The sequence below is a fragment of the Eurosta solidaginis genome, chromosome 5, assembly GCF_040869045.1.
Source record: "Eurosta solidaginis isolate ZX-2024a chromosome 5, ASM4086904v1, whole genome shotgun sequence".
Taxonomy (NCBI): Eukaryota; Metazoa; Arthropoda; class Insecta; order Diptera; family Tephritidae; genus Eurosta; species Eurosta solidaginis.
In genome coordinates this window covers 10700796-10723129 of record NC_090323.1, presented here as the reverse complement: position 1 = coordinate 10723129, position 22334 = coordinate 10700796, and the positions used below count along the sequence as shown (strand labels likewise).

General features: G+C 38.8%; 1 protein-coding gene across 4 annotated transcripts in view; it reads right to left on the bottom strand.

The window, feature by feature from the left end:
• Nucleotides 1-20577, bottom strand: part of Mes2 (Mesoderm-expressed 2) — a 29358-nt gene extending 8781 nt beyond the window's left edge. The window contains exons 1-3 of one of the 4 annotated variants that reach the window (XM_067791777.1): nt 19464-20577; nt 19116-19412; nt 18605-18905 (exon numbers count right to left, since the gene is read on the bottom strand). In XM_067791777.1, the coding sequence (XP_067647878.1) occupies nt 18605-18905; nt 19116-19412; nt 19464-20019 (1154 nt within the window). In that variant the 5' untranslated portion in view covers nt 20020-20577. The remainder of the gene's footprint in view (nt 1-18604; nt 18906-19115; nt 19413-19463) is intronic. The other 3 variants (XM_067791780.1, XM_067791779.1, XM_067791778.1) reach the window with 3 other exon arrangements.
• Nucleotides 20578-22334: the final 1757 nt, after the last annotated feature.

Here is a 22334-nt window from a genome sequence, read left to right as displayed (position 1 = left end):
TGATTCTGGACTAGTAAGAGTTGAACTTCTTACAGTATCCAGCACGAAGTTGGACCAGAGTTACTCGTATCTCCCTTGGTAGTCTGCTTTCTCCTTCTACAATGATTTATAGTGTATATTGATAACAATGTTCACCGGGATCGACCGATTCTGAGCGGATTATGCCTGTCCCTTTTTTATGCCTATCTGGATCAAACGGCTGCGTAGGCAGGTGCCGGATCTCATCATATCACTTGGAGGCTGCAGTTGTTTGCTAAGATGTCTTGGTTTGTGACGATTTAGCAAAAATTCCTTGCTCAGCATTTGGTTATGCTCTCTTATGTTGAACACTTTTGGACCACTATGTTCACGTATGATATTCAGCGGTCATAAGAGGACATCCCGGTGCCGTTCTGAGTGCAGCAATTTGGCAGGCGTGCAGCCTTTTCCAGCGTGTGCACATTGAATCAGGCGACCATACGAGCCCTTGTAAGTTGCTAGCAGCTTTACTTTATCTTTTCCCGAAGTGTTGCTGGTAAGCGCCTTTAGGATTTTGTTGTGACTTTATACTTTAGAAACAATTTCGGAGGCATGTGCCCTGAAGGTGAGAGTGTAATCGAGTGGTACTACTAAGATCGTTTGGTGACTGACGGTCGTTACTTGTATAAGCTTGTCAAAGCCTCTACTTTATTTGTTTTTATTTTTTCTCTTCTGTTTTATGCAATTATGCAAAAAACTTCACTTCTTTCCTCAGAAAAAAATTTTTGCATAATTGCATAAAACTTCACTTCTTTCCTCAGAAAAAATAATAATTTTACTCCAACTAATTTGGTGGTTGAATAAATTTCGTATACGCTGCCAATAAAATTGTTGTGAGCTAACATTGTTGCACCCTTACCACCAGTCACCCTGATCTCTGTTAAGGTTCTTTTTTGTTCTCTTGCTGTATTTCATTATTACGCCCTGACCCATTGTAATTTTATGCGTTTCGTGGGTAATACACAAAAGCGCATTTTTATTTGTGAAAGTAAGAATGAGACAATACATAAATGTTGTAGTTGTTTTGTTGTATATATTCAACAGTTGCTGCTGTTGAGATTGTCAATTTTTAATCTCGGCCAAGTGGCATTTTACTCGTACTCACGCCCTCACGTCTTTGCTAATAGTCTTTACATATTTCAAGTGATGTGTGGTATTCACAAACGCTGGAGCTCAGTTTGAAATGTTGTATAGAGGTTTACGCATGCATATATATGTATACAGGAACAAATTACTACTACATGTATGTAGGGGAATTGCTATAGCAATGGGAAAAATGAGCAACAATTGCATTTGCAAGTCTATTTTGGCTTGGTTTAATTTAACTGATCTTTACCGACTTGGAAAGTAGAGTTCTCCAGACATGTATGTATGTATTTGAGAAGAGAAGACGTTAAGAATTCACATGTTTACTGCTTAATTGACATACATAAATACATATATCTTGCCAAATTAAGGTGGGTGCATATATAAAAGGAATTTAAACTTTCACTGTTGAAGCGAGAAAAGTGAAGAGCGTTTTCTAGTCGGTTATGCGCGTGGCGTTGCCGGGCTATAAATAATACGTAATGAAGGAATTATTTTATATTTTTATATTTTTTTTAAGTAATCTTACACATGAAAGAAAACAACGGGTCAATTTAATTCTCTTAACTTAACACTTGTTACTGTCACGCTAAGAAAACCAATGAAAAGTGTTAAATTAACACAACATTAAAATAACAGTGAAGGCTGTTGATATAACAGAATTTTACGTGGCACCATGGCCATAAGAACAAAGTAGTAAACGCCGTGAACGTAAGTTTCACTAAAATTTAATAATGAAATAACTTTTAACAGAAAAATCAGTTAGATTGATAGACAATCTGTTATTTTTGCATAATATTGTTAACTAGAGACCAACAGTTTATGTTTTGTTGAAATTGCTAAGAAAATTTGTTCTCCGACAAAAATCTCGTTATAGAAATAATAACCGAAAACTCTACCAGAAAATGTTCGAAGATGTTCTGGTAAACTGTAGACCCCAATCGAACTTCTAACGCTTTTGTGCCAGCTGAACAAGTGCCGAGCTGAAATCGCGAATAAGCCAAGTTTTTAAGATGCACGGAGCTACGCTCTTGCTGATCCTATTATTAGGCAAGTTCGTTGAGAAGGTCTTAAGGTTTAAATCGTAGCAAGGCCACTTTTTAGCTCAATACTGACTTTTCTTATTCCCAGAGCTGTAAACACGGCTGCTGCTTGCCATCAAGTCGTCAGATAAAGCTGATAATTTGATTAGTTAAATCTACTCTGGACAAAAGAACAAGCCCAAATGTGGGAAAACTTCGAATTCAATGCAAGACAAAGAAACAATAGCTATAGAAACATCTGTGAAGATATATCTCGAACAGGTTTGAAAAGAGTTCTTCGAAACGATTAAGTATTTTAGCAGATTTTTAGTGCTATTCAAAACCTGAAATGGTTCGACTGCGCTGGCTATCTATGTAGTAGTAATATGCAAACTTCACACTGAAATTAGGGAGGGCCAGAGTTTTGCTGTCAAATCTGAATAGCATGAGGTAAAGTAGGAAATATTTTTCTGAGAAGCATTTCATGACATAAACACATTAGGAAGGTTCGCTTAGCCATTACCAGGGGCGGCCCCTTTTTGAAAAGCATGACCTTTGTTATAAGTATGTGACGAGAAAACTACCGTCATATCACTGCGTCTGTAAAATTATATATGCGCTCACCCTAATACTACTTAATTTAACATAGATGTATGTACGTACATGCACACAAACAAATTTACATACACATCAATCTTAATTTATTAACTTGTATAAAAAACACTCCCTTTCACCACTATTACTTCTACTGCTGTTTTATTTGAATACTTTCTGGCATTAATTTACTTCTACAATTTAGCTGAGATTGACGATATTGCCTCTTTTGTTATTGCAGGCTATGATTCTCTAACTGTTACTTTTTGTTGTTGTTATTTAGCTTGTTATCAACGCCATATGCATGTGTTCATTTCCGGTGGCCACGTTTTGCTTTTATACAATTATCCATTTTTATTGTAGTATTTTTCTATTATTTAATATTTTACGAATTATAGTAAATTTGATGAAACTTTTCCATTGCACGTTTAGAACAAATAAATATTCGTGCGTTATGTAGCAATTCTATGTTGTTAATAAGGGCGGTCGATGACTCAAATGAGTGGCTTACAATATCTTAGGACACATAATTGATTGAAGATTTGAATAAATTTCAAATATGTGCTCTGATTTTCACGATCTTAGCTGTCTCTTTGAGAGAGTTATAATCAATCATTATAGATCCTCAAACGTTTCTCAGAAAGGTCTACATGACAAATTCATAAACATTCCAAAAAAAGCTTTTTATTTATTAAAATAAGGGCCCTTCTGAATAATCGGTTGTAAGAGAGATATATAAATATATTATACTGATCCGATCCAATCACTACCAAGAAAAGAATATAAGGATATGAAATGACACACGCACTCGAAGCCACACAGAGATATGTAAAAAAATGCAGAACTAGTTTGGAGATCTAGTTACAAAGAGACAGTCTAACATGAACAAACTGACATGTCTAGATCAACTCAGCTCGTAGTTCTCATCATTTAAGTATACTTAATTACGACCTCATCTCTTATATTCCTAGTACTAACAATTTTGGGGCCGCAGACCCAAGTTTCATGTTCATGTAAGTTCTAAAAAAAATAGTTGCCAAAATATTTAAGTTAACTATGGCGGGATCACAAATTGGTTGGCAGGCTTGGCATGTACATAAAGCAGAAACAGTTAGCTCACTATGACTGCTATGTGATGCATCACATCTTACTTTAATACGTGGAGAGTAGAGCATTAGATGAGATCATCCTACACCCAGCTGTGTCAAATATGTTTCGTTAAGGGAAAGTTTGTTGGTTTCTTTATGAAGTGACATCTAAAATTATAGCTTTTCTTCCTTAAAACGCATTTAGAACCAGAAATGAAAGAAGCCAGAGGGAAGCTATAATAGAAGCATATTCAGTTACCAAAACATCGAATTTTAAAATTAAATGTAGCGCTCTAAAATATGGTGGAAAAAAACGGCGCTAATCTCTTTGGTGGTATCTCGCTAAATATTGTTATTATTATTATTATTGCTGTTGTTGTTCTAGAGTTATCATCGAGATCATCCATCGGAAGTGCAAGGAGAGAAACTACCAGTTTCAACAAAGTTGAACCATAAACTGGTTAGTGTTAGAGCTTCTGGTTCCACAGAACAATTGGAAACAACATTTCTGTCACGCAAAGATCACTTCACTTGCAAGACAGAACTTAGTCTTTAAACTGTACCTAGATTTCAGTTAAGAAGAGCAACATGCTTTTCCTAGACTATCCACATTATTCTACTGTTACATGACCATATCTTCCTTATACCGGCGTTTTCGAGGCGTGATTTGAGAAAACAGCTTACCGATTCTGTATGGATGAGGTTGAAGGCCTAATTATGTTTCTTTCTGTCAAGTATGCTGTCATATCTCATCATTTCGCAGAAGTTCCCCTAATTTCTTGGGAGGCAGTACTGCATTAAAAAAGCCAACAAGTAGTATATTCAATTTGACAGACTCGAAAAGTTCTCTTATCTTAAATGATGCACCCAATATTTAACGGTCGCTAAGAAACAATACAGTAATGCTATCGACTTGCATATCGAATTTCTACTCCATCTGCATGTTCTACGCTGTGAGTTAAGTGGTCGTGAATTTCGTCGATGGTAATATCATATCACAAGTGGAGGAAGAACTTGGTACAGTTTGTTACAACGATCGTCAAGTGATGGACACGAACCTTTTCATACAGTTGTCTGCTCAGGAGACTTCTGCGCCTGAGGAGAGAGTTTTCATATGTCAAAATTGAACAACAGTTGGGAGAGGACAACACTTTGGGGTACCGCTATCTAACCTTTGCGGACTGGGATGTTTCGTTTTTGAATTATATAGACGACTGAGTTGTGGTTTTCCTCTTTAGACTTGGATGAAGAGGAACCTTGTGATGACTGAATGGTTATAGCAGCGGCGCCTAAACGTTGCCGATGAAGGAATTTAGCAGTTCCCGAAATGGATCTATACAACGAGCTTTGGCAGTTGTCTAAATTTTTTCTTTCTTCTATTCTAATTGAATAATTTTTTTAATAAAGAAAAAATTTATCATAACAATAATAATGATAAAATAATTATTGTTAGGCCTTGAGCTCGATTCGAACCCGCGGAACCTTTACTAGTTTTATTTAATAAACATTGCGGATGATTTGCTAAATAAAGGCTTTCGGAGTACTAGTTGGCAGATACCAGGTAGTTTAATTCAGGAACGAAAAATGCCGACAGAGTCCTGTAGGTTGAAACCATGCGTTAGGTAACTAACTTCCACACACCCAACGCATTGTGGCTTCCGTACGGTGATATCATCATATTCCATCACTTTTGAAACTTTAACATTTTTTGGTGGTTTCTTTAAACTCTCTGAGTTCATGATAATTGTAGGCACATATTTGGTTTTCGATTTTACCAGCGGATGCACAATGAATTCCCGACAAAAAGAGCTCTCGCATTTTTTAGGGTCCGATTTTACTTTGATGCCACAGGCCTTTCCTTCTGTTTTGTTTAGTAAGATTCACAATTGACCATAGTTTCTGCAGCACCCGAAGGGATATTTGCCGACTCCGAGGTGATCTCCACATTTGATCCGTATATGCTGATCGACCATCAACATGATTTATAGCCTCATTTGATTCCGATTAGGGGATTGAGCCGTTTAAAATGCCGCGTCTGTCTCACTCCGGCTAAAAAATTCGTACAAAACTATGGTACTCTGCCTATCGGTCTACTGCTTCAATGCGATTCGATACCATATCGTTATCGGCAGCAGAAAGCCATCTCCATGGCAGCGATAACGCTCTAAAAAATTATGGGACGCGACCCCTTCGAATACGTTAAAATTGACGTAAGTTCAGCGTTATGTGCTGATGTAGTCGGTTGTCTATCGAGATAAGAGGCTTGGTAGGTGATCAGATCTAAAATAAGCTTCGATGAGTAGGAAATCAACTCAGTTCATAGGTCCTGGCTCTTATGATGAAAATGTTTGAAGAGCTGTAACAATTTCCTGCAAATCGAACTAGAATCACAATAATCCCATATTTTCGATATGAGGATTCTACCAGCTGGAGATCGGTGTAGTTACTGCTGTTTTTCTTAATCTATAATATAAAAATAAGTCGCGTTTTCCTTTCTATAACTCCAGAACGCACGAACCGATTTCCACGGTTTTGCATTCCTTGGAAAGGTGTCGGGCTCCGTGAGGTTTATAGTAAAGAAAATTCAGGATCGCCGTACAGAGTCTCGAGATATAGGCCAAAACGTGGACCCCGGTACCCCTAGAATGTGTTTATAGAATATGGATAACAAATGAAAGCTGTTGATGGGTGCTTTAGTATAGGGTAATTTTCACACCCCTGGGTGACTAGGGTCTCGAGATATGGGCCAAAACATGGACCCAGATACCTCTAGAATGTGTGTGTAATATGGATATCAAATGAAAGCTGTGGCTGAGAGCTTGAAAGTCATTTTCATTGTGATATTCGATTTAGTCGCATCAACCTGGCAAAACTGATAAATATGCATGCGAAGCCGTAATAAAGACATGAATTAATAATATCCACATACCTATTTACATACGTCCTATTCGATTTGCCTGAAATTTGGTATATAAATTTGCCTATATTAGTATTTACGATGCTTTTTTTTCGGAACGTAGACCAGAGACGAACTAGGACTGGGATTAGGACTAGGACTGGGACTGAGACTGAGACTCGGAGTGGGACTGGGACTGAGACTCGGAATGGTACTGGAACAAAATACATACCACCCTCTGGGTTTGTCAATAAGAGATCAAGAAGAAGGAGAAAAACTTGAGAGAAGAGAAAAGAGAGGAGACTGAGAAAGAGATAGAATGAGACGAAGATGGAGATAGATGAAGCGAAAAGGACGGAGGGAGGAGTGAATAAAAGAATTAGGAAAAGTGAAGAGGGGGGAGGGAAGAGCCAGACGGAAAAACCTTATTAAAATGTATGCAGATATACCAAATTTAGGGCAGAACAACGCCTGCCGGGTCTGCTAGTAACTGATAAACAAAAACCCCTTGAGACCAAACATTTATAGTTTTGGTTAAATCTTAAAATTGATGTTAATTTTTAAGAGCAAATTCCACCCCCAAAAAGATTATTTAACCGCGTTCCGCCAATGCACATGCATACAAACACATGTGCAACACATTTGAGCTTAAATGAAGTGAATTTGAATTTGTTTTAAATGAAAAAAATACAGGAAGACGAGATTAAAACAACAACAACAATAAGCAACAAAACATTCCAGCCATCAAGCAGCCAACTTAATTGACTGTACCACAAAAAGCGGTATTGTTGAACATATCTACGTAAGTAACTACACCCCTACATCTGCAAGTACTTGATGATGATGATGTTGATGAAATAAGCGGACAAACATACATACATGCAGTCCTCCAATACACTCAAAATCATTTAAGCAAACTGGCGCACTCGAATTCGTAATACGGCTCGGCAAGTCAACCCCGCACGTCTGTAAGTACAACGCTAGCCGCTAGCCATCAGCTAGCAAAACCGAGACGGCCCCACAACAAATGCCGTGCAGACGACAAAACTTTTTGCTTGTTGTATACGATTTTATGGCTATTTATGTGTTTAAGCTGATAAGACGAGATGCCTCAAAAGTGCCACCAGGCGCGCAAATGGCAAATGGTTGAGCGAACGTTGGTTGAATTGGTCTTATTGCGATCGGGCTGAGTCGAGATTATTTAATATCAAGTACGTAAGTACTTACATATGTATGTGTATGTGTATGAACGTACGTACGAACAATTATGGATCGTTTCGAGGCTTTGGTTATTGCTCTGAATCAGCTCAACGGCTCTTGACAGAACTTAAAAGCAATTGTAGCAACAACAACGTCTATGGCAATCATTAAAATTTATTTTGTATAATAAATGAATTTTTTTAAGTTAGCTTTTTTTTTTGTTGCATTTGATATGAGTGTTTCCGTCTAACCGAACCCGCATATCTACATATGTCTTGTACAGAATTATTTTACAAATATTTCACAACCACTACTGCTTTGGCTTGGATGAGTTGGTTGTGAATGTCGCCGCCTTTACGTCGTTGGTTTGATGCCAATAAAAAAGCCTCATCTCAGCAACATTCAAACATGTAGAGGGCGAAAACTCACACACACACACACACACACACACACACACACACATATTCACACAGTCACACTTGTTAATAAAACGATCCACGGCAAGATCGTCATATCAATTGAGCGCAAAATGTACTCGACAAAGTAAGTACGGCATGGAGAAGGGGCTGCTACCGCATTTACGATTTTTTTTAAGTTCAATCAAAATGGACCAAGTTTATATGAACGTTGTGCGAACATAGGAAAAAAAAAACTGCGAAAATTTACATTCACGAGCATATGTATAGCAATGAGTGATGTACGACTTCGAGTAATCAAGTATCGGTTCTGTTAAGGACCAACTCGTGAGTCGTATTCACAGACTTCTTAAATGATGCTGAACTGTTTAAACGTTTATGGCCGTCCAACTAGCCGCGCTAGTCTCTTCTTCGATGTTCGAAATGGCACCAATTGGTTTACCAAGGGAATTTTAATCATTTTGCACCTGGTCCTGCCAGTCATCCGGGTCCTTAGCCGGGGCATCATAGACTTACTTGGGCCAAATAACCAAAAGTCTTTGTAATAACAGGAGGTTTGTTATTATGCCTATGCGGATCATGTAACTTTGAACAATGTATCATTGAGGAACTCAGCGTCTAATCAGCTACATCTGACACTATCGATTGTGAGCTTCACAATGGCTTTGTGGCCACCGTGTGCATATCGCCTATTGTTCCCAATATGTGTGGGTGCAACTTTTTTAGAACGGCACGCTTACAGTGCTTTAGATCCAACATATACTAACCATAGCCACTACCTCTCCATAGCGAAAATCTACGCACGCCCGCTGTGTGAGAGCACAAGTCAACCAGATCGTATGCATGAGCAAAGGGAGCATATCTCAAAGGCAGTGTTGCAAAACACCAGCAGAGCTTTGAATGCAAACAAAATTTTTTTTGGAGCAGTATGTGTGTACAAGAAGAATGTTTGAGCATAGAATTCATGCACGAGATGTTTACAGATTGAAGTACAAGAGACAATTGACTGACTGCTGGCTTTCTTGAATCTCCGTCCCTGCACTCACTCGACATGTATGTGAAAGTCGAATAGTTTTCCGAAGCTCTTGAGAACATGTAGATATGACTACGTTGAGAGCGAATGCAGAGAGAAGGGTACGCAAATACTACCGTAAATTAAAACCGAAATGTTTTTTTCAGAAATATAACCAAACGCAGAAAGGCGTGAGCCTGAAGAGCGGGAGCGAAGCGAATTCGGCTAGAATCTAAATATTCTTTGCTCAATCCATAAGGAAGGGAAACTGCAAACTGCACCAACTAACGCGAAATCAGCATTTTTAGTTTAGCTCACAACTTTCTGTCACACTTACGAAACATTGAAGTCCACCATGGACCACCTTATTGGATCTTTTCAGTCCGACTTTTGACCTGGTTAATCTATCATGTTGTTGTTGTAGCGATAAAGACACTCCCCGAAGGTTTTGAGGAGTGTTATCCATGTTCATGGTCCTTTGCCGGATATAGATCCGATAGGTTCCGGTAACAAGTACCATTAAGATGCAGGCCCTACCATCGCGGGAACGATTTAAAATAATCACGTTTAACCTTCTTAGCCACATCCCCCCCCCCCCCCTCCCAACTTTTGGTTCCATGACCGACTTGGGGTCGCCAGTAGAGATATACGCCGCCGATATGCGACGTTTTTCGCACGCCGCCGCCGAATGTCAAAAATATAGGCACGGCAGCGGCGACGTTCGACGCGTTACTATATTTCTACTCTTTAAGACTGTGTAGGCCACTTATTGTTCATCTCGAAAATTGGTCCGATATGTTCGAAAGGGGTATCAAGGGATGCGCATCACTGCCAGTTATAAAAATCCAATTGCGCGGTTTAACACTTTCTAACGGTTCAAAATTTATTTGAGAAAACAGGCGATTCCAATGGCAGGTTAACACGGTTTTCATATCAACGAATTCACCAAGTTGTTAAAACAAAACACTTGAAGAAAAGTCGTATAATAAATTTAAATGCTCACTTTGCATCATTTTTAAAAAAATTAATAAAGTACAATGAATTTAAATAAAATGTCCCAAGTCGAACATATTTTCAAATTGTCCTCAAGTTGTTAAAAACAACAAAAAGGTGCCGATTTCGGAAAGAATGTTATATTGCGATTGGCTGAAAGAATAAGCAAAATCAGTGAAGAAAATCCTTTAGTAGGTCCTATAGCTTCTGTGGTGGCATATGGTATGGGGGTCAGGAGGCGCAGTAGCGAATGGTGGTCGGGATTGCTACTGTTGGCACATCGGGAGTTGTAGATCTTAAAAACAGCCGAAAAAACTGGATGCGCCCTTTGCCAGGATTATTAGGAGTTAACCACAGGTGAAACTACGCTTTTCACGAGATATACAGACAAAATTGTGACCATTTTATGTATCTCCATTTCTTTTCAGCAGACGCAGCAGTACCAATTCCAAAGACCGGGGATAGGTTCGAAGCCTCTTTGAAGTACGTGAATGAGGGACAATCCCTCCGCAAGGAACTACTCCTGAAAATTTCTGAATGATCTTTTGTGGCGAAAACCCCGGATTTTTTCGGAATGGCATAATGTTGATTTCCTTAATATTAATATTGTATTTTTTTATTATTTTTTTAAATAAAAAATCAAGCTTTTTAAAGTAAGAACACCGGCGTACGCTGCCACCGCCGATAAAGTGATCGGCGTAAACCTCCAGTCGCCAGAGCCTTGCCTGCTCAAGAAACAGGATTCGCTAAGGGTACGTGAGGTTGACTATTCGGTTAAAAATTACGATAGCAATCCCTTCAATCGTAAATCTACCATCAAACTAATTTTCGCAGGAAAAAAGTTTTCGTTTCTTGCAGGAAAAAACATTTACCTTTCAGCTCTAGAGTTAGTGGCTGTATAAGTGCAATTCCGAATAGTAGGATTGATGTATCTGTCACACGTGATCAGTGCTGCGATAATTTTGGAGAGGGAAATCTCTCACCATTGATCTAGTCACAGAACCCCATTTATTTTAGGAAAAGTGTTCCATATTTTGTATTTGTAAGTCAAGAACTGACTTAAAAGAGTGCAATCAGATGCCATTAGCATGACGAACTGAATAAACGTGAAAGGTAAAACGCGTTTACTTTGTATCAAACTTACTCAATGAGCTTGCTTTGTCTACAGGAGCAGTTTTTGCCATACCGGATGATCCCGTTAGTTTATGTTGATGACAAAGGAAGTTTAGATATTCAAAGTTTCCTTGTGGTTCTTTCTGTATTCCCGGCCGCTTGGTTTTTTAACGCATGCAATTTGTCGAGTGTTGCTCTTTAGTTTTGTGCAGTACTGCCCAAGAGAAAATGAAAATGTTTCGAATATCAATTCACGTACCCAACAATATAGAAGAGGTTTGGTGTTAAAAATATCGACAACAATTTCATATTTCAAAAGTTTTTCTTCTATGGAGTTGCCCTTCTACTAAATGCAAACCTATTTGAAACCGGGGTGGACTAAGTACAAGAACCATAAGTACTCCCCCCTACGAAAAGTGGAGCTTAAACGAATAGCAATACCTTAACATTCTAAGTCCAGAATCAGTATTGCGTCTCCACGACCCAGCCACCTCGGTACTATACCAGGGTTTATATGCACGGTTAGTAAAAATATCGTTTTTAAACTATCGTACAGATAATATCGGTATCGAATGTCGAGAGTATCGCTATGCTGCTATGCTGAATTGAAATTTGTTCCCCCTTTCTACCAACGACTGATACAAGCGGCCTTCTACCAGTAAGTGGTCGTATTGGCGATAATTGCTTGGTTTTATGCGTTGTTTAAATGCATTCTTCATAACTATAAGTAAGAAACGCGATCACAAGAGGATAACAGAATAACAAACGGAATGAAAATTATCAGCGAATCAAACTTATAAATAAAATGAACTTCTGGACAAATCAACCATTGGATATATGAACAGTTGTACTACTAAATGTGTGCAAGCCTATTATAGAACAGTTAGTCTTACTTGTATGAGCAGTGGCATAGGCTCAATAACCGCTACGGGGCATTTGAGATGGACTTTGGAATCTTAAAGTCCGTTCCTACCAACTTCGGTTGACGCTAACTGGCACTTTATTTTACAAATCGGTGATCTGAGTAGGTCTAGAAAAGGTCTTGAAGAAGGAGCGATTTTCCGTCATCCCTTGTCAAATTTGGTTTCGAGACAAACCGGTTTCGGCGCTGTGCCATCATCAGTATCGATTTTCGTTCTCTTGAGGGCTCAAGCAAAAATATATTTGCCAAGAACGATCAAGAGAAAGGCTCCGCTTAGTAATGAATTTCCTATTAACTTCAGCTAAACTAAGGAATAGAAAATGCTGGTGAAGTTTTAACGACAAAAAAGATGAAGAATCAGTAAAAGGCACTTAAGCATCAACACAATTGTAGCCATCGTCCATTTATTGTTATAACTCAAAGAGCTATAATTATTATGAGCTACTGAGAAAGCTACCCAGAAATGAGTCGCGTGGAGAAGGGCGTAATCCAATGCTCATTTTCGTTTTAATATCCCACCGAGGGCCGGAATAAAGAGGATAAATAGTTTATTAATTTAAATGTTAAATCCCCCGCTGTCTAAGCCACTGCTAAGACACACACACACGCAAACATAAACACGCTTAAAAATGGAATAATGCTTGTATAAAGGCTATAGGTTCATTTACGATTTATTAAGCAAATGAGCTAAAAATTGTGCCAAAACAAAAAAGGCACACAAAAGACGAGCATAAATAAGTAAAATATGTAAGAATCTATGTTTGTTTGTAAACCTTACAAACGATGACAATCAAGTTACGATCAAGACCCATAGCTCATACATAAGCCATAAGAGTAAATAGACAAAACAGGGGGTTGTTGATGAGCCCTGTGGTTGTGCTATTGCCTCCTTCCTTATGCGCATGTGAAGCCAATTTTCAACAATTGGTTGGCTGACTGGCTTGAGTGGTTTTGATGATCGCATTCAGCCTTCTGGCATTTTTGTAGCATATGTAGAAAAATGTGGCACAATTTTGGGGAGCGTCACAAGAATAACCGATCTAAAACTCAAAATAAATGGCAAGATTGTGTGAGGCAATCGATTTTTTGGGCTTGGACTTACGCTTAATATTAAATGGGAAGTTAGTTATTGAAATGCTGTATATGGAATGTCGTATATGGCTCAGTATGCTATTTTCTAAAGATGGCTTGGTAATTCTTGTGATATTTTTAACCACATAGAAGTTGTACATAAGTGAGCATATAAATAGCTTAATGCCCAGCAAAAAATTATGTTAGCGATGATAATCAATAAAGAATATAGTGCACTATGAAGTTGTCATATACACTATGAAAGTCGATTTATATAATATATTGTCATCCGTTTTGCTAAATTGGCTCCCATTGGTACGGAAATAGTCTTATAATGTTTGAGCGAATCCGTAAGTTAACGAAGTCAATTCCAGTTAATGTGATTCAAGTTAAGATATGTAAAGTTTAGCAACGCTAAATCAAGTCTAAACCAATTAAATCAAGTAAAAGTTACAACTCAAAACAAGAAACATTGCGGGCGTTCTGTTTACCATCTAACGATCCTGTGGAGATGGGCACGTTACTCTAGAAGACCGCAACGTGGAACCATTCCAGCAATAAGAACTTCTAACCATGTAACGGTCCTGTGGAGATGGCATGTTACTCAAGAAGACCGCAACGTGGAACCATTCCATCAAGAAGAACTTCAAACCATCTAACGGTCCTGTGGAGATGGCATGTTACTCAAGAAGACCGCAACGTGGAACCATTCCAGCAAGAAGAGTAAAAACTGCTCCCTCCGCCCACTACTAAATCTGGAAAGTACCCGAAGCCTAATGGAATACCCATGGGGGCAATTAGGTTTGCTATAAAAAGCTGGCTATCGTCTTGCCGGTCACTGTGATTGTTGGACAGCGCATGCTTATTGATGGAGAGCCTCCTGTAACAACGCCTTACAAGAACATCTTTGGAAAGGACACTCTACAACGGATGCGCAAGCAGAAGTTATAAACGAAGTCAAGACAGCTTGTCGCTGAAGAATACCGATAGTATTGCTTGTCAACTAGAAAGCACTTTCAAGGAGCCACAATATCTGCTATAAATATTAAGCGATTACCTTAGAGCCCGGTATATAACGCATGAAACTAATAACGACCAAAGAAAGGTAAAGACAAAAGGCGGAACAGTCCAGGGTTCCAGCAAATAGAACCATGCACATCAACAAAATATCGGTGGTCAAAGCTTAATGGTTAGTTCACATCCGAGGAGCCTGCGAAAGGGCTGCGCATACAATAGCGAAACTGAGTAGATTAAAAGCAAACACAGGCGGTGCAAAATCATATACAAGTAAGCTTCTTGCATCAGACGCGGAGTCTATACTCGCAGAAATCTGGACGGACGCAATGCAACACCCAAAGCACGGAAGCACCTTCACCTCGGTGCAAAGTAGAGAAGCGCTGCAAATAGTTTCGGCTTACCGCACGATCCAGGCAGAAGCTGTGCTGGTCGTTGCTGGAACCATACCATTACAAGTTCTCTCCAAAGAGCTAAGAGCAATATATGACAGCGGAACAGAAGCGAGAAGAATGTCCTTGTCTTAAGGCGCGAGAAGCACCGCTTCGATGCTGGCAATATCATCTTCTTCGTATGCGTACACATCGCCCAACAACGAAGATTTATATTAGAAGCACTTTGTGATCTCTCTGCTAAAGAGATCGTTTTCAGCAAACGAGAAGGTTGATGCCTAGGCTATTATGTAGGCACGTAATCAGATGGGAGCTGAAGGTTGGTTTTAGAAAACGTTCGTATAGGCTTAACTTGGCCAAATAGGTGAATTCCTTCTACGGACAGAATATGATCTAAGATAGATATATATTTTAATCTTCATCTAAAGTGACTAATGAACATATGTATTTAAATTTTTAGTGACAAATAACCCAACATCACTGTGCCTTGTTTTACAAACTAAAATGTCCTTGACCTATCCTTCTACAATATATGTCAAACATTCCCTATACATTTTATAAAGTTGAGAGTTATTAGTGTTTTGATGTTTTAATAATACAGGCAAAGGAATTTGCATTCACTCAGCATTGGTGTGACTACCTGCGCCGAATACTTGGAATAGAAATTATCATTATTTCACGCTGCAATTATGCATTCTTTGTTTTACTCATATTTACCGCAAGGTTGTTAGCGAATCTGATATGTACGTTTCAATGTAGGGATGAGTACTTTGTACTCTGAATGGACATTTCAATACGATGGCATTGGAGGCTACTTTTTACCATTAAAGTATTAAATAGATACTTTTGAATGGTTAGAAGTACACTAGGGTGTTTCATTTTAAGGTGATATTTTTTTCTTTTTACTGCATCTAATCTAGGTGTTGTGTGCTACTTTTTCCTTTGCATTGGCGAATCTACATTCTTTTGCGACTCAGAATGGCGCATGACATTTACGCAAGCTTTTCAAAAAAGATATAACAGCAACGGTTTGCCCAATCACTACCATGGAAAGAACGCATTTAAAAGAAATCGTTCTAAAGTACTGTTGTTGTTACCTCTCCCGGGTAACACACCGACCACGTCTTTTTTTGCGATCACTGTGGTGAATGTCACAAGGCCCAATCACTTCTTCAACTGGACTTTTCTAACTTATTTCAGCAGACCGGTGATTTCAATCTTTGTATTCGCGATGACACCAGTCAGACGAAAAGCTGCCCCTCCTTGTCTTAAAACGAGTCCTTCAAACATTCAGAAGTGAGGATTTTCCTCGAGGCATTTCTATATTTCTCAGGTTTGCATGAAGATAAAGAAACACCATGGCTTTTTAATGGAGCACCCTAATATACCTGAATACATATAAACAGGTGCTAGTATACATTTCGCAAACATATTTAGGGATCGAATTGAATTTTTACCTCAATTATAATTCTATAATATTCAGCGTCGAATAGCATGGCCTACTTAATATTTATTGAATCTAAACTAGGCGAAATGGTTCGTCGGTAAAGCTTACATAAGCTTATCTATTAACCTATTCATGCAAACAAATTTGTTTAAGGATAGGTAGGTATATAAGTAAGTAGAACAAGTAAGGAAGGCTAAGTTCGGGTGTAACCGAACATTACATACTCAGCTGAGAGCTTTGGAGACAAAATAAGGGAAAATTACCATGTAGGAAAATGAACCTAGGGTAACCCTGGAATGTGTTTGTATGACATGGGTATCAAATGGAAGGTATTAAAGAGCATTTTAAGAGGGAGTGAGCCATAGTTCTATAGGTGGATTTAGGGATATCGCCAAAAAGGTGGACCAGGGCTGACTCTAGAGTTTGTTTGTACGATATGGGTATCAATTGAAAGATGTTAACGAGAATTTTAAAAGGCGTGGGCTTAGTTCTATAGGTGGACGCCTTTTCGAAATATCGCACATAAAGGTGGATCAGGGTTCACTCTAGAATTTGTTTGTACGATATGGGTATCAAATGAAAGGTGTTAATGAGTATTTTAAAAGGGAATGGGCCTTAGTTCTATAGGTGGACGCCTTGCCGAGATATCGCCATAAAGGTGAACCAGGGATGACCCAGAACATCATCTTTCGGGTACCGCATGGCAGTATTCCTGCCATGATTCCAAGGGCTTTTGATTTCGCCCTGCAAAACTTTTTCATTTTCTTCTACTTAATATGGTAGGTGTCACACCCATTTTACAAAGTTTTTTTCTAAAGTTATATGTTGCGTCAATAAACCAATCCAATTACCATGTTTCATCCCTTTTTTCATATTTGGTATAGAATTATGCAATTTTTTTCATTTTTCGTAACTTTCGATATCGAAAAAGTGGGCGTAGTCATAGTCGGATTTCGGCCATTCTTACACCAATACAAAGTGAGTTCAGATAAGTACGTGAACTGAGTTTAGAAAAGATATATTCCGATTTTTGCTCAAGTTATCGTGTTAACGGCCGAGCGGAAGTACAAACGTTCGACTGTGTATAAAAACTGGGCGTGGCTTCAACCGACTTCGCCCTTTTTCATAGAAAACAGTTATCATTCTAGAATCTAAGCCCCTACCAAATTTCACAAGGATTGGAAAATGTTTGTTCGACTTATGGCATTAAAAGGTTCCTAGACAAATTAAATGAAAAAGGGCGGTGCCACGCCCATTTTGAAATTTTCTTTTATTTTTGTATTTTATTGCACGATATCATTACTGGAGTCGAATATTGATAAAATTTACTTATATACTGTAAAGATATTAAATTTTTTGTTAAAATTTTACTTTAAAATTTTTTTTTTAAAGTGGGCGTGATCGTTCTCCGATGTCGCTAATTTTTATTTAGCACGCATATAGTAATAGGAGTAACGTGCCTGCCAAATTTCATCATGATATCTTCAACGACTGCCAAATTACAGCTTGCAAAACTTTTAAATTACCTTCTTTTAAAAGTGGGCGGTGCCAAGCCCATTGTCCAAAATTTTACTAATTTTCAATTCTGCGTCATAGGTTCAAATCACCTACCAAGTTTCATCGCTTTATCCGTCTTTGGTAATGAATTATAGCACTTTTTCGGTTTTTCGAAATTTTCGATATCGAAAAAGTGGGCGTGGTTATACGTCCGATAACGTTCATTTTGAATAGCGATCTGAGATGAGTGCCCAGGAACCTATATACCAAATTTCATCAAGACACCTCAAAATTTACTCAAGTTATCGTGTTAACGGACAGACGGACGGACATGGCTCAATCAAATTTTTTTCGATACTGATGATTTTGATATATGGAAGTCTATATCTATATCGATTCCTTTATACCTGTACAGCCAACCGTTATCCAATCAAAGTTAATATACTCTGTGAGCTCTGCTCAGCTGAGTATACAAATAGCTGTTTCAAAGGGGTTGGACCACAAAGAGGAGACCGTTCTTCATATGTACCGGTTTGGCTCAGGATCTTCCTTGATTGCAAAAAGAAAAAGGTTCAACAAGAAGTATGGAAACTTAGTAAAGGGAATCAAAATGCCTCTTAAGGTTTTAGTGCTTTAAGATTCATCTTTTAAACAATACTAAACTTAAGAGCAAGCCCACGTTTGCAATTTCAGTACCCTGTTGCTATAGATACCAATACGAGCAATTAAGCTCTCTTGACTTACAGGACCAATCGGTTAATATTACTTAGTTTATTTACACATAAACGCATGCTACCTTATAAATAATTAATATCGTACTCACTTTCTCTCTCTGATGACATCGCGTAGAAAGTCCATTGCATCATATAAGCTCCATTTTGGCTTGAAACCATTTCCCATCAACTTGACATGCGCCAATTCGCGACGATACGATTCACGCAATGATTTGAAAGCGCGCGCAACACGCCGCCCAGGTGCATTGAACTCCTTACCAATCATTTCCCAAGCACGATTCTTTTCTTCTTCGGCACCTTTGAAATTCGGCAAACGTGAATCCCACAATATTGGATTGTCATGAACCATTTGGATGAGACGCAATTTATCGGAGGCATTACGGCGAACCACTGCAAGTAAATCGAGTGTAAGTAAAAAATTTTCTTTTGTTGTTGCATATAATTGTTGTTTTTGTTGTTGTAGCTTTTCAGCTTCAGCAAATTGGCGTTCTTGTTCAAGTCTATAAAATTTCTTAGCTAAATAATAGGAAAATTTTTTTGTTGGTTTATTTTGTTGTCGTTGTTTTTTATGTCGGTTGTGTATTGAATGTTGTTGCTGACCCTGCTTTTTATGACGCTGCAGCGTTGGGGCTCTCAATAGACGCAGTCCGCCTGGCGGTTCCTGTTTTTCTATGTCGTCTACTTGTTGTGATGGCTGATAGAGCTGTTGCAGCCTTGGGCTACTGTGTCTACGAAATTCACGAAGCGAAGATTTTGCACAAGTTATTGTTGTTATGGTAGTCGTTGTTATTGTTGGACTAAGAATACGCTGCTCGCAGCTAACACTACCACTACAACTACCGTTCATATTGTTGTTGTTGTTTTTGTAATCGCAAAAATCTACACAGGTATCTACAACTACAATTTCATTACTAAAATTAAATTTTTTATTTTCTTAATTCAACGCACATTTTTTTATCTTCTGCGAATGCGTCTGCGATGTTGGAGTTCCGGCATGCATGAGTTCCACGGCTGCGGTGACTGCAGCTGCTACAGCTGAGTTTGATGTTTTCGCCTTCATATCCAATGCTGCACTCAATTGACTTGCAATGCTCACACCACTCATATCTACACCACCAAGGCCTATAGCAGTTTCAGTAGCAGCAGCAGCAGCAGTATCAGCCGCAAGCTTATCCGATTCAGGGGTTGCTACACGCAATCTCGATTGAGAAGGCGATGATGAGGTGGAGCGGGATGTGGGCGACGATTGATATGTGGGTGATGGCAACAGCAGTCTAGGCGACTGAGGCTGAATATTAGCTGCGTATCTTAAAGCAGCCGTGTTTGTTGTTATTGGTGCTTTTGATTCTTCTTCTTCTGTTGATATGCGCCTCGAGTTAGCTGACGATAACTGCAAGAAGGATGATGATGATATGGATGTGTTTGCTGTTTTTATTTGGGAATCGCTAAAACTCAAATCTGTGCTGGGTTTCAAGGAAGCGTTGCTAGCACGGGGCGCATCCATTCACAAAACTTTTTTGTAATACTTTCACCGCTCTTTGGATGAGTCTGCGCTGTGAGTTTTTTTAAATCATTTCAATGTTCACTTTTAACAAAAAACCTCCCCTCATAAATCAAGTTTTACTATGACGTACGAGCTCTCACAATCTCCACAGCTTCTTGTGCGTAGAACTCACATATGTTTAGTCTTACTTTTCGTTGCCAACACACGCACACACACTCACTTCTACTTCGCTCAAGAGTTCTATTTGAATTTTCCTACTGCTCGTTTTTTTTTGCAGTTCGACCGCTTGACTCACTACTGGCTTCGTCTTAGCTTAGTATCATCCGATTTCCACTTTTCACTACCCTCTCACAACCAAGTTTAAAAACCAACTAATAAAATTCAGGCAAAACACCAATCAACCAACCAACTGAAATCCACCCGAGCCCAAGTCGCCGTTGAGTTTTGTGCACACAAGCAAACCCAGTAAGGCACCATCAAAGCCGAAATCAACGCGCATTGAGCTAATATAACAACAACACTGCATTGCTTCATATAACCAAATGTATGTGATATATTTAGGAAAAAAAGAACAACAAAAACAATGCATTCATTTAACATTGCTAACTTGAGAGCTGAGCCCTGCACACATCACAATCGTCACCATTTAAATTGTAATAACAACAAATCTCGTTTCAAGCCGTCGCAGTCGATCAGAAGCAAACGCCAGGGGTGTGACAATTTGGTGGACGCCCGAATTTATGTATATGTATAATAGAAAATGCTCTTGACTAAATAAAGTTTTCCTTCATAATAGGGTAAGATCTCATTTTGTGCCATTGTCTCTTCTTAAGTTCCCTTCTACCTGAAATACCTACATACGTCTGTTGAGATACCGATTAGTGTGGTGAATATCGACACGATGCGATTGCAAATTTTATATACCCTAATTTTCTAAAACTAAGCTCACTTCGCCAGATGGTACAAACGGCACTTTTCTCTCGAGCGGGCACGTATTCCAATCTGAGGCATGGTAATTTCCTGGGGTACTTGACTACGTTACGGAAAATATATTTTGATGAGGGTACCGCAGGCATGCTCTTTGACATTAAAGCAATGGTACTGCAAGACACTAAAAGTATGCTTACACAGCCACCGGTTTTGATCACCCGATGCCGAACGTTATCGCCCGATAAAAATAAACGCATGTGTTTAGATGAGCGTGGGTACATTTCAACCAATCACCGAATTGTTTTCGGCCGTTGCCGTTTTTCACTGCCGATAAATACACGAGTGTTCAATTTTATCGTCCGATAAATTGCGTGCATTTACTGTGAAAAATTAATTATTTGTGCGATGGACTGAAAAATTGATTAATTGTGTGCAAAAAGGTGCCCTTAATGGGATAAGCATATAAAAGCATAAACGCAAGCGTATTTTTGAGAAAAAGTTAGTTTGAACTGGCCGGTCCATTAGGACCTCACATAGACTGATTGAGTCCGTAGTGTTGAGAAAAGTTAAATATAAGAAAAAAAAGCTGCCGGCCGATAATCGGTTGCAATTTTAACACCAGCCCGGCCGCTGATTGCAATTTTTCGGTTTATCGGTGGCTGTGTAAACGTACCCTGAGGCTGAATAATGCACTATGCCAGGTCCTTATATACATGCACTACGTGCTAGTCACCTAATCGGATGGTTCGTAAAAAAACTATTGCAATCTAGTAGAATTTATATTGACCATTGCCACTGCTTGCCAAAGGGGCACCTCTTTTCTATAGAGTTATTTATTTCCACTTTTCGGCCTTCCTCCTATTTAAAGCATATGGAAATGTGAAACCAACATGGAAGATCGGACAGCTTTTGGAGCGAGCGACAGTGAGTTTGGTCGGCAGTTTTTTGTTACCCTTGTAGACTGTACCGAAAAAATCTATTTTACATGCTAAGAGTGCCGATCACAGGACACACTTCGTAGACAGCAAGGAGTCATACGCGTTTTTAAGAATTCACGATTCCGTTTGGTGAAAGCATTATTGCACTAGACACACTGGCACTAACAAGATCGCGTTAAATAGATCCAATCCTTTGGTCAAGGATTAGGTTAGAAACCTTCCCGAATAAGGGAATACAAACGACTGATGGGAAGAGTCAACCTGGTAAAAATCAGCTGTCGCGCAATGTTTTTTAGACACACTAAAACAGAGATTTTTGGTGTAAAATGCATAATGCTGTCGTACAATAATTTGGGGAAAGGTCTACAGCTAGAATTATTGATGAAATTTTCTTCCCAAAAACTTTGTTTTCATCAAACATTTGAACAGCTTGTCCCTTCAGCTCAT